The 17,608-nt window shown below is 41.6% G+C and overlaps 1 protein-coding gene across 1 annotated transcript; it reads right to left on the bottom strand.

The window, feature by feature from the left end:
- Positions 1–578: 578 nt before the first annotated feature.
- LOC127975443 (uncharacterized) lies at positions 579–14,228 on the bottom strand. The gene is made up of 2 exons (XM_052579542.1): positions 9,933–14,228; positions 579–3,393 (listed from the first exon to the last, which is right to left on the bottom strand). The coding sequence occupies exon 2, from the start codon at positions 2,245–2,247 to the stop codon at positions 910–912; it is 1,338 nt and encodes a 445-aa protein (XP_052435502.1). The 5' UTR covers positions 2,248–3,393; positions 9,933–14,228; the 3' UTR covers positions 579–909.
- Positions 14,229–17,608: the final 3,380 nt, after the last annotated feature.

Genomic DNA, 17,608 nt, shown 5'->3' with positions numbered 1-17,608 from the left:
AGAGCAACCATCAAGTCTTAGACAGTGTTCTAGGTTGTTACAAGTAGAGTTTTTAGGCCCTATGATTAACACCTCTGTTTTTTCTGAATTTAGCAGTAAGAAATTACTCGTCATCCAATTTTTTATATCGACTATGCATTCCATTAGTTTTTCAAATTGGTGTGTTTCACCGGGCTGCGAGGAAATATAGAGCTGCGTATCATCAGCATAACAGTGAAAGCTAACACCATGTTTCCTGATGATATCTCCCAAGGGTAACATATAAAGCGTGAAGAGTAGCGGCCCTAGAACTGAGCCTTGAGGTACTCCATACTGCACTTGTGATCGATATGATACATCTTCATTCACTGCTACGAACTGATGGCGGTCATATAAGTACGATTTAAACCATGCTAATGCACTTCCACTGATGCCAACAAAGTGTTCAAGTCTATGCAAAAGAATGTTGTGGTCAATTGTGTCAAACGCAGCACTAAGATCCAATAAAACTAATAGAGAGATACACCCACGATCAGATGATAAGAGCAGCTCATTTGTAACTCTAAGGAGAGCAGTTTCAGTACTATGATACGGTCTAAATCCTGACTGGAAATCCTCACATATACCATTTTTCTCTAAGAAGGAATATAATTGTGAGGATACCACCTTTTCTAGTATCTTGGACAGAAAAGGGAGATTCGAGATTGGTCTATAATTAACTAGTTCTCTGGGGTCAAGTTGTGGCTTTTTTATGAGAGGCTTAATAACAGCCAGTTTGAAGGTTTTGGGGACATATCCTAATGACAATGAGGAATTAATAATAGTCAGAAGAGGACCTATGACTTCTGGAAGCACCTCTTTTAAGAGCTTAGATGGTATAGGGTCTAACATACATGTTGTAAGTTTAGATGATTTACAAAGTTTATACAATTATTCCTCTCCTATAGTAGAGAATGAGTGGAACTGTTCCTCAGGGGGTCTATAGTGCACTGTCTGATGCGAAACTGTAGCTGACTGCTGAATGGTTGCAATTTTATCTCTAATAGTATCGATTTTAGAAGTAAAGTAGTTCATAAAGTCATTACTGCTGTGGTGTTGGGAAATGTCAACACTTGTTGAGGCTTTATTTTTCGTTAATTTAGCCACTGTATTGAATAAATACCTGGGGTTATGTTTGTTTTCTTCTAAAAGAGAAGAAAAGTAATCAGATCTAGCAGTTTTTAATGCTTTTCTGTAGGATATGCTACTTTCCCGCCAAGCAATACGAAATACCTCTAGTTTTGTTTTCCTCCAGCTGCGCTCCATTTTTCGGGCTGCTCTCTTTAGGGTGCGAGTATGCTCATTATACCATGGTGTCAAACTGTTTTCCTTAACCTTTCTTAAGCGTAAAGGAGCAACTGTATTTAAAGTGCTAGAAAAGAGAGAGTCCATAGTTTCTGTTACATCATCAAGTTGTTCTGAGGTTTTGGATATGCTAAGGAATTCGGATACATCAGGAAGATAACTTAAAAAGCAGTCTTTTGTGGTAGAAGTGATGGTTCTTCGATACTTGTAACAAGAAGTAGAATTTACAATTTTGGCCATATGAAGTTTACACAGAACTAAATAATGATCTGAGATATCATCACTTGGCTGAATAATTTCAACACTATCAACATCAATTCCATGTGACAGTATTAAATCTAGAGTATGATTTCGACAATGAGTAGGTCCTGAAACGTGTTGTCTAACACCAATAGAGTTCAGAATGTCTATAAATGCTGATCCCAATGCATCTTTTTCATTATCGACATGGATATTAAAATCACCAACTATTAAGACTTTATCTGCAGCCAGAACTAACTCGGATGTAAAATCACCAAACTCTTTAATAAAGTCTGTATGGTGCCCTGGTGGCCTGTATACAGTAGCCAGTACAAACATAACAGGGGATTTATCATTAACATTGGTTTCTCTGGATAATGTTATATGAAGCACCATTACTTCAAACGAGTTATACTTGAAGCCTGCCCTCTGAGAAATCCTGAAAACGTTATTATAAATTGAAGCAACTCCTCCCCCTTTGCCTTTTAGACGCGGCTCGTGTTTATAACAATAATCTTGGGGGGTGGACTCATTTAAAATAATGTAATCATCAGGTTTTAGCCAGGTTTCTGTCAAGCAGAGCACATCTATATTATGATCAGTTATCATATTATTTACAAAAAGTGTTTTCGTAGAAATGGATCTGATATTCAATAAGCCAATCTTTATCATTTGTTTATCCATATTGCATTTGTTTTTTATTTGTTGAACCTCAATTAAATTGTTAACCTTAACTTGGTTTGGACGTTTTTTGTATTTTCTAGTTCGTGGAACAGACACAGTCTCTATAGTGTGATATCTAGGTGAAAGAGTCTCTATGTGCTGAGAATTAACTGACCTCTGTGACGGGAGGCAGCTAGCAGACGGTCGGTTTAGCCAGTCTGTCTGCTTCCTGACCTGGGCCCCAGTTAGTCAAGTATAAACACTAAGACTATTTGCCATATTTCTAGACAGAAGAGTGGCGCCACCCCAGGAGGGATGAAGACCATCTCTTTTAAACAGGTCAGGTCTGCCCCAAAAGCTCGTCCAATTGTCTATATAACCTATGTTATTCTGTGGGCACCACTTAGACATCCAGCCATTGAGTGATGACAATCTGCTATGCATCTCGTCACCACGGTAAGCAGGGAGGGGACCAGAGCATATTACAGTGTCTGACATCGTGCTTGCAAGTTCACACACCTCTTTAAAGTTATTTTTAGTGATCTCCGACTGGCGAAGTCGAACATCATTAGCGCCGGCATGAATAACAATCTTACTGTATTTACGTTTAGCATTAGCCAGCACTTTTAAATTTGCCAAGATGTCAGGCGCTCTGGCTCCCGGTAAACATTTGACTATGGTGGCTGGTGTCTCTATATTCACGTTCCGTACAATAGAATCGCCAATAACTAGAGCACTTTCATCAGGTTTCTCAGTGGGTGCATCACTGAGTGGGGAGAACCTGTTTAATGTTTTGATCGGAACAGAAGAGCGGTGTTTTGACCCACGACTACGCTGCCTCACCGTCACCCAGTTGCCCTGCTGCAGGGGCTCTGCTGGAACCGGACAATGTACAGGAATCCCTGAGCTAGACGCATCCAAAGCCATATCTAGAGCCCTAACATTCTTACTGTCCTCAATTAAAGTTTGAGTGTCTCTAATTCTGAAATCTTCTCTGTCAGCCTAACTGTTTCCCTGCATTTATCACATGTGAATCCCTCATCAGCGACAGAGATAGATAAACTGTACATGTGGCAAGAGGTGCAAATAACAATTGTAGGAGAAGCCATTACTAACCGTGCTTGATGAAATATTCTTACTGCGGTTGTTTGATGAACTTGTGGAAAACTGCAGCGTGAGAGAGGAGAGGAGAGGAGAAAAGAAAACGCTAATGACAAGCCAACGAGTGCTAACGCTTTGCAGGTGTGCTGCAGTCACGGAAGAGTGAACGATCAAAGTTAATCTGATAAGATTGATCGGTAATATCAGAAATATGGTGTGAATTAAGTTATATTTTACAATTAAAAAAACAAACAAACAGACAGTGATAGTAAGAAAGATTATAGAGAAAAAATATAAAATAAAAACAGCTACATGGAGCTATGATTAGCTACAGAAGGCCAACAGGAAGTAGAGAAAACACTGTCCAACAGTGACACCAACCGACAGGTGCGCCAGAGTGCGTCACGAGCCCTCAGGAGAGAGCGCCAAATTCAAATATACTATCTTCCGCCTATTTTTCATTCATTCTTTTTTCCGGTGGATCGCTTCATTCTGTTTGTGACACTGTACGCTGCAAAACCATGCCATGTTTTTACTACCAAGACGCAGTTTCCGACCATGAGTTATTCCATAACGGATGCAAACAATTCTGTCGCTGAAGAAATGAAACGTAAACAAAGGAATTATGATCCATATTACAACGTTATTGCTTCGCTGGACTAAACGTGCTTCATGAGGTCATTCAGTGGACCCTTACCTTCTTAACTAAACTGGGATTTACAGCTGTGGATGTGTTTATGACTCGTTATTCTGATGGATCTGGTATGTACAGCGTTTCTAATGTTCATGTTTGTATGTGTACTGCTTACACAAATGTAGCAAATACAGTCTTTATAAGCTTTCCATTGAAAAAAAGCGATCTGTCGTCGATGCTTGAGGCTTAGATCTTTATAATGATAAATAGATAGTCAAGATTAAATCTGTCCCGTTTCATTTAATCTATTCATAAACACTGACATGTGCGAGTTGAGTGGCTTTGAGGACGAAGGCATCGGGGTGCAGGCTAAGAGGTTCAAAGGGACTCAGACTTATGCCCCGTCCACACGGAGATGCGTTTTCATAAGGTGAAACCGCTATTTTTTTAAACCGGGTCCCAGAGTGGATAAATTTGAAAACGCCGTATTTGCTTTTTTGTCTGGACAGCTAATCCATATATTTTCTGAAACAATGACGTCATCAGCCCACGTCTACCCCCTAGTCATAAACCTCTACGTCACGTAACTGCAACAAAAACATGAACAAACACTGAACGATTGTCTTTTTATTAACTAACATTAACACTGATTAATAAATGTGTTGTTCCATGTTCGTTTGTGTACCACGCGCAAGGTTTATGAGCATAGTCCAAGTCTTCTTCTCTGTTTTTAATGTATCTCTGTGGCAGAATTACAGCGCCACATACTGGTCTGGTATGTATACTACATCATTATGCGGTTTCATGTGGACGCGGATATTTCTTGAGATGAGGAAAAAAAAGATCGGCTTGGGGTAAGCTCCGTCTCCGTGAGGACGTGACCTTAAACACACATTATTATAATTGTAAACAGTTACTTGCATTGGCTTTGTTGCTGAACAAGTGTCCTGATGAGGTAGAAAATGGAGATCTTATTAGAAGGAAGCTGGAGATTTTCCTCTGGTTCGAAAGTCCTCAACGGTTCGACAAAGGTATTTTGAAGAGGAAAAACTGCTGGAAAGTAAAACTCAGGAGAGTTTTGAGGAGTCTTGGAAAGTGTTCGTCTCGAAAAGCAAGGGTTTCTGAGCTCAGATTATCCAAAGATAATGGTTTTTAACAGTTTCTATTCACACCCACCTTTTGGGTGGAATTCCCAGTCAAAGGCATGAAATTTAAGCGGGAGAAAGTTCTTTTGTCTCTGGTTTATTGCTATTGGAATGTTTATTGCTAGTCTAGTGAACTTCCATCCATCCATCGTCTTCTGCTTATCCGGGGCCGGGTCGCGGGGACAACAGTCTAAGCAGAGACGCCCAGACTTCTCTCTCCCTAGCCACTTCTTCCAGCTCTTCCGGGGGGACCCGGAGGCGTTCCCAGGCCAGCCGGGAGACATAGTCCCTCCAGCGTGTCCTAGGTCTTCCCCGGGGCCCCATCCCGGTGAGACGTGCCTGGAACACCTCCCTGGGAATGCGTCCAGGAGGCATCTGAAATAGATGCCCGAGCCACCTCAGCTGGCTCCTCTCGATGTGGAGGAGCAACGGCTCTACTCTGAGCTCCTCCCTCTCTAAGGGAGCACCCAGCCTGCAGAAACTGCACCGTTCCATCTGTCCCTCACTCGTGAACAAGACCCAAGATACTTGAACTCCTCCACTTCAGGAACTCTCCACCAACCTGAAGTAGGCAATCCACCCTTTTCCGACTGAGAACCATGGCCTCGGACTTGGAGGTGCTGATTCTTGGAGTGAACTTGTCTAGTTTTATCCAAACTGTGGTACAAATAGTATGATGCATTTTAGGATCACGTAATGTAGATAATTGTTTGAGGAATAAAAAGCAGATCATTTTGATACTAAGAATGAAACATGTAGAAGATCTTAGAGCAGAGATACACTCATATACCTGAATATAAGCACTGAGAGTCTAACTAATACAAATAAAGAATTTTAACTAGGCTACTAGTGAAACATACAAACAATACATGCATATACCAGATACATTTGTAACTGATTAATTATAGTCTAAATAAATAAATGTATGTGTGTTGTTTATTGTGAGAATTTGTTTTGGCTGGACAGCCAGGCCCATTTGGTGGCCCTATTTAGTTATAATGTGTTTGAAGGACTCTTCCAGATATGGGGGGGAAACCTTGCCATTAAGCACTCCAATAAATGTATACTATGGGGCCAGATTCTGTAATTTATTTGCAAATATCAAAAGGCTAAAGGAATCCCTACGACATAAAGCCCAAACGATCGTACATTATCCTAAGAAGATGCAACACTGGTATTTTTTTGATAAAAAATAAAATCCATTATCAGCTTTCATCCACAGATTCCAGCATAGTTATGCCAACATTGAGGGGATGTGTGAGAATGGTTGTTAGAAGATGCCACCTGTTGAAGAGTTCCTACTGCACAGACCAAACACTAAATCCGAGACAAGCCCGCTGGGCGTTTTTCTTCACCCACTTCCATTTCACCATCTCATAACGCCCAGGGGTGAAAAACGTGAAGGCTGACGCTCTTTCCAGGTGTTACACCCCCGAAGAGAATCCCGAAACTCTGGAAACCATTCTTCCAGAAAGAGTCATCGTCTCTCCTATTACCTGGTCCACTGAGACTCGTCCTCCTACCGAGCCTACCACCAACACCCCGCCGGGTTGCCCCCCGGGATTTCAGTATTTTCCCAGGACCCAGCGCACTCCACTCATTCATCGCTTGGCAGTGGTCACCCAGGGTCAATGAAACCCTCTCGTTGCTGAAGGAACGCTTCTGGTTGCCCAACATGGCCTCGGATGTCAGGAGGTATGTGAATGGATGTACAAGCTGCGCCATAACCAAAAGCCCTCACCATCTTCCACCAGGCAAGCTCCATCCTCTGCCTGTTCCCAATCGCCCGTGGTCACACCTAGGGGTGGATTTCATAACCGATCTCCCTCCTTCAGATAACAATACCTCCATTCTTGACATAGTGGATAGATTTTCTAAATCCTGTCGTCTTCTTCCTTTGAAGGGTCTGCCCACAGCCATGGAAACGGATGAAGTGTTATTTAATCATGTCTTCAGGTACTACGACATCCCAGGGAATATCATCTCGGGCCGAGGCCCCCAGTTCATCTCCCAGGTATGGAAGGCTTTCCACTAACTCCTAGGTGTGGCCATCAGCCTGTCCTCTGGGTACCATCCCCAGTCTAACGGACAGATGGAGAGGAAGTTTCAGGAGATTGGATGCTTCTTCTGTACCTACTGTCACGGCCACCAGAACTCCTGGAACCAGTTCCTTGGGTGGGCCGAGTACGCACAAAACTCCCTTCATCAGAACTCCCCTCGTCAGCTTCGTCGGCTTCCAACCACCTCTATTCCCCTGGTCAGGTGAACCCTCGGATATCCCCGCCATCGACTACTGGTTCCGGGAGAGCAAGAGGGTCTGGGATGCGGCACACCACCAACTTCAGCGGGCATTGCGCAGACACAGAATGACAGCCGACCTTCGCCAATCAGAGGCCCCTACGTACCAACCCGGTCAGAAGGGCTGGCTGTCCACCAGGGACATCCGCCTGCTTCTGCCCTGCCGCAAGTCCCAGATTCATTGGCCCATTCACCATCATCCAGCAGATCAATCCGGTCACATACAAACTCCAGTTACCCCCCCGAATACAGGATTCACCCCACATTCCATGTGTCTCTTCTTAAACCTCACCATCCTTCTGTCTCTCCCTCCACAGAACCTGGCGAAGCCGAAGCCCCCCCTCCACTCCTCCTAGATGATGGTGCAGCATATGCTGTTAGTGACATCCTGGACTCCCGGCGGCGTGGTGGACAACTGAAATACTTAGTGGACTGGGAAGGTTACGTTCCAGAGGAACGTTCTTGGGTCCCACGCAACGACATCTTGGATCCTAACTTACTCGACACCTTCCTCTCCAATCATCCTGACCGCCCAGCTCCCAGGGGAAGAGGACGTCCACCATGTCGTCGGGGGGATAACTTTTAATGGCGGCACAGTGATGTATTCTCTGGACTCCCTGGGCAGACTTTTCAGATATCCCATGGTATAATAACAGCTAAATTAAGTGCATTTTGCTTAAAACAAGTAAAATCATCTGCTATTTTACTTGGTTTAAGCAAAATGCACTTAATTAATTTTCCCACTTGAAAATAAGACTAAATATCTTAAGTAATTTGGCTTAACTAGTAAAAGTGTCTTGATTTAAATATTTGTAAGGTATATTGACTAGAAACTAGACAAAAATAATAAATAAGATAAGCCATTTTTTTGCAGTGTAACTGAACTGACCCACAAGTGTCACCCAAACCAGGTGAGATGGACTAGGGAAGCAGAGCAGGCTTTCACTGACCTGAAGCAGATGCCCTCCATGATGAACCTATCCTGCAAGCCCCAAACTTTAGTGAACCCTTTGCGTTACAAACAGACACATCAGAGATATTAGTGGAAGCAGTGCTGTCCCAGCTACAAGATGTTATAGAACATCCAGTCATTTATATTAGCCTTAAATTGGTTCCTCAAGAAAAGAACTACACAACGATAGAAAAATAATGCCTTGCTATAAAATGGGCTGTCAAAACGTTGAGATATTACTTGTTAGGGCAGAAATTTATCTTGGTAACTGATCATGCCCCACTCAAATAGATTTCTCAAAACAAGGGGAAAAATGCACAAATCACTTGATGGTTTCTTCAGTTGCAGGACTTCCAATTTAAGGTGGAACACGGGACTGGGAATTCTCATGCGAATGCCGATGCAATGTCCAGAAGACATGACTGCTTTGGGGCGTGCGCTCCAAGTGGAATCCTGGAACAAGAAAGTGAGGGAAGTGGTGGCCAGAAGGAGGTATGGTTCCCCACAAAACAGACTGAACACCTTCAGCACCATGGAGAGCCTCATTACTGGAAGCAACAAGAGCTGGGCCAGTAAGAGGGTTCAGGACCAAGAAAAGCCCCAACACAGGTGTTTACCTTTTCCCCTCTAACAGTGAGACTCAGCTGCAGGCTGTTAGGGACAATCAACAACCACCACATGAAAGGGAACAGAGAGGCCTCAGTTGTCTCTCAGCCAAGGAGATTAATGCTGGATCGCCCTTAGCCCAGTCACAGGACAAGTTCTTAAGGACGGAAGTCAAGCCACCTTTATTTATATAGTGCTTTAAAAAAAAGGATTGTGCAACTGAACAACATTAATTAGGAAATAAAAGCAATGCAATGTCTATAATGCAAAATTACATTTAAAGGCAGTCCTTCATTGAATTCAGTGATGTCATCATCTCAGTTCAGTTTAAATAAATGCCGGCAGCCATATCACCCTGGAGCCCAAGACCGGTTTCCCACTGAAGCTAAGCAGGGCTGAGCCTGGTCAGTACCTGGATGGGAGACCTCCTGAGAAAGCTAGGTTGCTGCTGGAAGAGGTGCTAGTGAGGCCAGCAGGGGGTGCTCACCCTGTGGTCTGTGTGGGTCCTAGCGCCCCAGTGTAGTGATGGGGATGCTATACTGTCAACGAGCACCATCCTTCGGATGAGACGTTAAAACGAGGTCCTGACTCTCTGTGGTCATTAAAAAATCCCAGGATGTCTTTCGAAAAGAGTAGAGGTGTGACCTCGGCATCCTGGCTAAATTCGCCCATTGGCCTCTGACCATCATGGCCTCCTAACAATCCCCATATCCGCTGATTGGCTTCATCACTCCGTCTCCCCTCCACCAGTAAGCTGGTGTGTGGTGGGCGTTCTGGTGCAATATGGCTGCCGTCGCATCATCCAGGTGGATGCTGCACACTGGTGGTGGATGAGGAGATACCCCCTGTCTATGTAAAGGGCTTTGAGTGCCTAGAAAAGCGCTATATAAATGTAAGGAATTAATTAATTAAATAGTATCTGTGCATTCATTTGCAATCAAGTCAATGATATCACTGTAAATGAACTGACCCCAACCAAGGAAACCAGAGGCGACAGGGCAAGGAACCAAAACTCCATCGGTGACAGAATGGAGGAAAAACCTTGGGAGAAACCAGGCTCAGTTGGGGGGGCAGTTCTCCTCTGACCAGACGAAACCAGCAGTTCAATTACAGGTCGCAGCCAAGTCAAATTGGCAGAAGAATCATCTGTTTCCTTTGGTCTTGTCCCGGTGCTCCTCTGAGACAAGGTCTTTACAGGGGATCTGTATCTGGGGCTCTAGTTGTCCTGGTCTCCTCTGTCTTTCAGGGCTGTAGAGGTCCTTTCTAGGTGCTGATCCACCATCTGAGCTCAATACGTACTGGATCCGGATGGCTGCAGTGACCCTCTGACTTTAATACAGACTGGATCTTGGTGGCTAGGGTGACCTCGGAATAAGAGGGAAACAGACTAATATTAGTGTAGATGCCATTCTTCTAATGATGTAGCAAGTACATAAGGTGTTATGGGAAGTGTCCCAGTTCCGGTTTACGGATTTGGATATTAGAAGCATATTAGTGTGTAATGTGTAAGCCAGGTTAAAGAAGATGGGTATTTAATCTAGATTTAAACTGCAAGAATGTGTCTGCCTCCTGAACAATGTTAGGTAGGTTATTCCAGAGTTTAGGCACCAAATAAGAAAAGGATCTGCCGCCCGCAGTGGATTTTGATATTCTAGGTATTATCAAATTGCCTGAGTTTTGAGAACGCAGCGGACGTAGGTGATTATAATTTAACAAGAGCTCATTTAAATACTGAGGTCCTAAACCATTCAGAGCTTCATAAGTAATAAGCAAGATAAAAAATCTCAAATCTATACAATGTTTAATAGGGAGCCAGTGCAGTGTGGACAGAAAAGGGCTAATATTGTCATACTTTCTTGTTCTAGTAAGAACTCTAGCTGCTGCATTTTGGACTACCTGGAGTATATTTACCAAATATGCAGAGCAACCATTATACAGTAGCCAGTACAAACATCACAGTGGATTTATAATTTGTTTCTCTGGATAATGTTATATGAAGCACCATTACTTCAAAAGAGTTATACTTGAAGCCTGCCCTTTGAGAAATCCTGAAAACACTGTTATAAATTGAAGCAACATCTCCCCCTTTACCTTTTGGACTTGGCTCATGATTATAACAGTAATTTTGGGGGGTAGACTCATTTAAAATAATGTAACCGGAAGCTCAGTGGAGTCATGAATAGTCTGAAAATGTCTCTCAACAGTGGCAAAAAGAGTATGAGTGTTGTTTAAGTTACTGTTTATAAGGTTTGAGAAGAAATTTTGTCTAGCTGTGGCTAGTTTCACATGAAAAGCATAAAGGCTGTCTTTAAAGATGCTATAGTGAATTTCAAATTTCATCTTCCGCCACATCCGCTCAGCTTTTCTGCATTGTCTTTTCAAAGTTTGAACTGCCATTGATTTTTCTCCAAACTGATTTCTGTCTGTTTGTTTTCTTACTGACTATTATTGGAGCATTATCACCAATAACATTTTTTACTTGAGTTAAAGAAATCAAGGAGACTAACAACAGAGTCTGCAGAAATGCTTGGTGTTAAAGATATAGCCTCCATAAATAGTACACTAGTGTTCTTGTTGATTCATCTTCTGACAGAGACAGATCTAGATTCAATGGTAGCAGAGATCAATTTATTAAATAAAATACAGAAAATACAGAATACATTAGATAGTGCTACGTCCTTAATAACAATGGATGAAATGTTCAGACCCCTACTGATGATTAGATGTAGAGTGTGTCCACCTTTGTGTGTGGGTCCATGCACATGCTGAATCAGGTAAAAAGTGTTTAGGACCATTATCATTTCTTTTGTAGTTTTGTTTTCTGCATTGTCTATGTGAATATTAAAATCCCACCCAATAGCAAAACAGTCAAACTCTGAAGAAATCATTGATAATATTTCTGTGACCTCTGGAGGGTATTTTGGAGACCTGTAAATGCTCAACTGAATGCGTGGTGCTCCTTTCAGCACAATCCCTAGTATTTCAAAGAAAAGTACTGAACAAATGACGATTGCTTGCATTGATAAACATCTTTAAAGAGAGCAGCTACACCTCCACCTTTCCTAACAGTCCTGTAGACCCTCATGAAATTAAAGTTAGGAAGGGATGCTTCATTGAGGATTGTTGCACTGCAGCTGTCTTCTAGCCATGTTTCCTACCTGCCTGGTGCATTGTCTTTGTGAACAACTTGAGCTAATCTCACCAAAGTGTTCAAGGTATGTCTGTATGTGCTGGTGGTAATGTCTAAATAATCGTTCTGTGAGATTGCTTTGCAGTGTTTTTCCGGGACCTATGGATCTCTGTCCTTTAAAGTAGGTCCTCTGTGAGCACCTCCCCTTGCTGGATTCAGTAACCGGGTGCAAAACTTGCAGTTTTACTTCACTCATCGAAATTGTGTCCAGACGGTATGATAGCCCTGGTTCTGGCTTCATGCTTTCTGAAACATGCGGCCAGGTCATAGGCTTCTGCAGGAGCCGCCTTGATCATCAGGCTCCCAGCACGGCATTGCAAAATTTATATAGGCAAATTTTGTATAGGTAGCATTTACTATAACTTTCTTGTGTAATTCTGTCTCAGGCAGTGCTCCCCTCGCAGAGGGTTGTATTTGAACTTGCATCTTGTTCAGTTCAGTACCATCTATAAACAGATGCTTGGGAAGCTTTAAGTACACACACTAAGCTCTGTGTACTTTCTGAAATCCAGATGGTGGTAAGTGTGCATGTTGAACATTTTGTGCACTTTCTAAGATCCACATAAGTAGTGAGTGTGCACGCAAGACTCTGCACACTTTCCAAAATCCTGTGAGGTAAGGGTTACGCATATTAGCTTCATTCCCTTGCTCTGAGTTTCCAGATTCCTCGCTCCATGTGCTGTTCTTGTGGTAGTATTAGCAGTGCTTGAGAGCATGCTCTTCCTTTATTGAAGCAGTTGCTTCGTACCCTTTTAGGAGCTGGTAAAAGCCCCATTCATCTTGGGCACCACTCTACCTATGTATCCTCAGGACACCTATTTAAACAGGGTGTTGCTACTAGGGATGTGTTGAGACAATTCCATCAGCAAGCTTATGCGAGAGCAAGCGGTAACCCCTGTGTGATAGACCAAGACTTAGTATGATGCTAAGGTCTTGGTGGTATGCCCTAAAAGGGATCTATTCTTGATTCCAAGCCTTGAGCGCTACCCCGGGCCCAGGAGTCTGGCCCTAACAGGTACGTTTAGGTATGTAGCCTAGGCTTTTGGCCGTATGGGGTAATGTCACAGACAGCCATCTAACATCCCAGGGGCAATTCCCATGTAGATGGTAGAGTTGGTACTTAGTGCTCACCATGGTTCTGGCCTGCACTTCCCTCAGCATGGTGACATGGGTATACCATTCCCTATAGTGACCACTAGATGATGTAGTTTGAAGTACCCTTGAAAGGGAATGTCTCAGGTTACTTATGTAATCATGGTTCCCTGAGTAGGGAACGAGTCACTGCATCCTTCCTGCAATGCTTCGGACACAAGCGTCAGATGAAGTGGATTACATGATCTCCCGACGCCTATTATACTATAGTCCCACCGGTAGTGACGTCATGGTCTGTCACTGGCCAACATAATATTGGTGTTATTCCCCATAGCGACCCCTAGAGGATGCGGTGTCTCGTTCCCTACTCAGGGAACCAAGGCAAAGTCATGAACTCTAAAGTAATATCAACAAGTGTTTTTAAATGTTGGATGATTTCTAAACTGGAGGTCAGCAGTAAAAATATCAGGATTACTCCAGCAGTGAAAACAGCACGGCTTTGACTTATGGTTTGTCCTCTGGGCAGATATACAAAACATTTACCAGCGAGAGTGATGGGAAGCATAAGAGGACAGAAAAAGAGTCATGGAGGATATTCATAAAATAGATGAATGTGAATACGTTTGTGTCTGGATGTGGTTTTATACCTGTCATCTTGACTGAACCCTAATATGTGATACGAGTCTTGCAACTGACATCTGTCATAAAGCATGAGTGAAGTGAATTAAGGTCACCCCTCTACTATACGAGTGTCATAGGTTGATTACACTGTCAATCAAAGTCAACAACTGTGTTAAATTTCATGTGGCCAATTAATGATATGCCTTCAGAGCAAACATGTAAAAGAAAGAAACAGAATAATAAAACAATAGAATGACAGACAGAAAAAAGGAATTACCTACAACTGTTCTCAAAATCCACTTCAACGTACACAATATACTTTAGTATTTAAGAGAAGCAGAGGTTCAGGGAGTATGCACATTTCCTTGGGAAATATATATATATATATATATATATATATATATATATATAATATATATACACTTAACTAAATATTACGCTAAAGTAACATTACAGCCTCAAGTATTTTTTTATTTTTTTATTTTTTTTATTTTATGTTTTTGCTCTGTCAGGTTGCTCTATTGCTGTGTGTTTAGGATCACTGTTGGAAGATGAACCCAGTCTGAGATTCTGAATGCACATTTACTTTTAGGATGGTACTCTACAGGTGATGATCAAAGCTGGTATCTTTCAAACATGATGCTTAGAATTGAAGTTCATCAGACCAGATAATCTTGTTTCTCAGAGTCTGAGGGTCCTGTAGGTGCTGTTTTGTAAATTCCAAGTATGTTTTCACGTGTCTTCACTGAAGAGATGACTGAGTTTGGCCCCACTGCCATAAAGCCCAGATTGGTGTAGTGTTGCAGTGATGTTTGTACATCTCCACATATGATCATGGAGCTCAACTAGAGTGACCATCAGGTTCTTTGTCACCACAGTAACCAAAGCCCTTCTCCATCAGTTGCTCAGTTTGGCCAGCTAGTCCTGGTGGTTTCAAACTTCTTCCATTAAGGCTAACAGAGGCTCCATGATTCTGTGACCCTTCGTTGAAGTGGAATGTTTTTTCTGAACTTTTTCCCAGATGTGTGGCTTGACGCAAACCTGTTTCTGAGCTGTACAGGCAGTTATTTTGAGCTAAGGGCTTGGTTTTTGCTCTGATATGCATTATCAGCTGTAAGACTTTAATTAAGATGTGTGTGCCTTTCCATATCATGCCCATTCAATTGAATTGCCACAGGTTAACTTCACTTGAAGTGTAGTAACATCTACAAGCAATATGAATGCTCCTGAGCTAAATTTCAACTGTCCTAGATAAGGGTATGAATACTTACACAATGGAATCATTTAAGTTTTTTTATTTTTAATAAATTTGCATAGATGTAAAAAAAAAAACTTTATTTTTTTTTCATTATGGTCATTGGGTATAGGTTTGTGTGGGGGGAAAAAAAGCTGTAGATATATAGATAGATTTCTTTGACCTCTGTGCAAGTTCATGAGCTGTTTTATTTGCTGATTTAAACATGGGGCTTCCATTAACATATATATTAAGTTTTCATTTGCTTTCTGTTTCCTGTGTGAACTCGAGTCGTGTGTCACGGGAGCTCAGCGCCGCTCTCTTGGGCTGCTGAGAACCATTTCTCATTTCCCTGTCCTGACAGAAGGCAGTTTAGAGACGATGGGACAGAGGTCACACCTCTGACGCAAGACTCCCTTTAAAACGGTCTCACTAAAACATTTTCTTGTCTTTGTGTATTAATTTTTCTTGGCGTCTCTTAAAGGACAAACATCACAACCAGTGTGGCACAAAAGAGTGCCACACTCTCCAAAGGAATGTCATTTGTTTTGTTTAATTTCTCACTCTAATAGGATAGTCAATTTCTTGAAGGCAAGCTCTAGAGGCTTTCTTCTTGAAGATGTACCGTCATAAGAAATTCTATTAGTTGTGAAAGTGTGCTGAAAAATAAATGATTTTTCCATGGGATGAACTGCTGGACCAACAAGGCTGTCAGTCACCTTGTGAGTTCAAGGACTCAGAGAGATATGGAAGCATTTGCCACGTGATTGAACAGTTTTTGTTGGCTTATGCTCAAATTGCCAGGCCTGACCTTTCACCTTCCTGGTAAAAATACATCCACAGGATTGGAAAAAGGTGAAAGCTTGGGAATATGTTTGCAAACCCCCAGCAACAGCTCTATCACTCAGAATCTTATCAGAGAAAAGTGTGAATGTTCTGCTGTGACATTAACCTGATAAACATGACACTGGTCCACTGAGGCTGAACACAAAGGTAATGACTAGGATATTTCTGCTTATTCACTATGTAAGACCCAATGTAGATTCTTAAAATCAATCAAGTTTCATAAGCTATTTAACTGAAATTCTATCTATTATTGACCGAAGATTAACATTTCTCAATTGCACAGTTTATTTTCACAGTATGGCAAGAAAACGAGTAACCAACCATTTTCTAAATTTTAGTAATATTATTGTGTTGACAACATTTGCAAGTGTTTACAAAGAACAAATAAAACAATATTTAATTTAAACTCCCGAGGATGACAAGAAACATTTTCAAGATTAAGCATTTGTTCATATATATATATATATATATATATATATATATATATATATATATATATATATATGCACGTCCTGATTAAAGTTAGATGTGTTCCTAGGTCAACATATTTTGTTGACCCTGGAACAACATTTTACTCAAAAAATGTCGTCGTGACCATATCCCTACACCTAAACCTAACCTTAATATGATAGATACACTGATGTACAAGCACCTAACAGTAATTGTAAGCATAAACTTCACAAAATCTATAAACTTGTTCTTCAAATCTGATTGGTTAATCACAAGTGTTGTTCCAGGGACAACAAAGATGTTGTCCCAGGAACATGTCTCACTTGGTAAAATCAGGTTCTGCATATATATATAAAGCCGCAGTTAAAAATAATTTTAATCACTTAAGACCCTATATTTTATGTTACTCATGTGCTTTCTGTTCCTTTTTCTTAATTACTGACAAATTCAAACACCATTTGAAATCATTCTGTTGAACTTAGACAAATTTCCTAAATGTTCATGTCATACATCAGATGCTCAAGTCCTTATATTGTCTTAATGGTGACATAATTGTCCACATCTCTACTCAAGAGCCTTTTCCTCAAATATTACATTTACAGAAGTGTTTGGTGTTCCCTCTGATAGCTGTATGGAGCAGGATAGGTCTCGTGAATCATCCCATTATACAGTGTGTGTTATGTAATATGTTATTTACTGCTGCTGAGTGGTCAGATTGGACGTACAGAGCCCATTTGACTCTCATTTGTGAAGGAGCATGTGGTTCCAAGTACATACATGTAAAACATGCCTCTGGAAAATGAACTTAGACCTGATCAAATTACCAAGATTGAGTACTTGTCATTAAAGGTGCAATTGACACATTATAGGCAGACTTTCTAATTTCTGTAATGACGTCTCAAACTGGATCCGGGTAAGCAGAAACAAAAGGATCCGTTTTAGAGCCACAATGCAAATAAGTCTCAAATTAGATAACATATTCAGACATGGCTATTAAAATGCATTACATTGTAAGTCAGTAGCCAGCATTACAGGTCATTGCATTAGGAAGAATGTTTATAAAGTGCATGTAGTTTGAGGGACATGTCATTGTCAATAGGGGAAGAGAAGGTGAGCCTTCGTCATGAATGTGTTGGTTTATCTGTCATTCCTTTTTCTTTTTGTCCTCTCTGTTCTGACACTATCATCCCAGGGGGAATTGCTCTATTCTTCG

Source organism: Carassius gibelio, chromosome B16 (assembly GCF_023724105.1).
Source record: "Carassius gibelio isolate Cgi1373 ecotype wild population from Czech Republic chromosome B16, carGib1.2-hapl.c, whole genome shotgun sequence".
Lineage (NCBI taxonomy): Eukaryota > Metazoa > Chordata > Actinopteri > Cypriniformes > Cyprinidae > Carassius > Carassius gibelio.
This window is presented reverse-complemented; position numbering and strand designations above follow the sequence as displayed.

Coding starts and splice junctions, on each gene's coding strand:
- LOC127975443 (XM_052579542.1), bottom strand. CDS start 2,247: ATGGATAAACAAATGATAAAGATTGGCTTATTGAATATCAGATCCATT.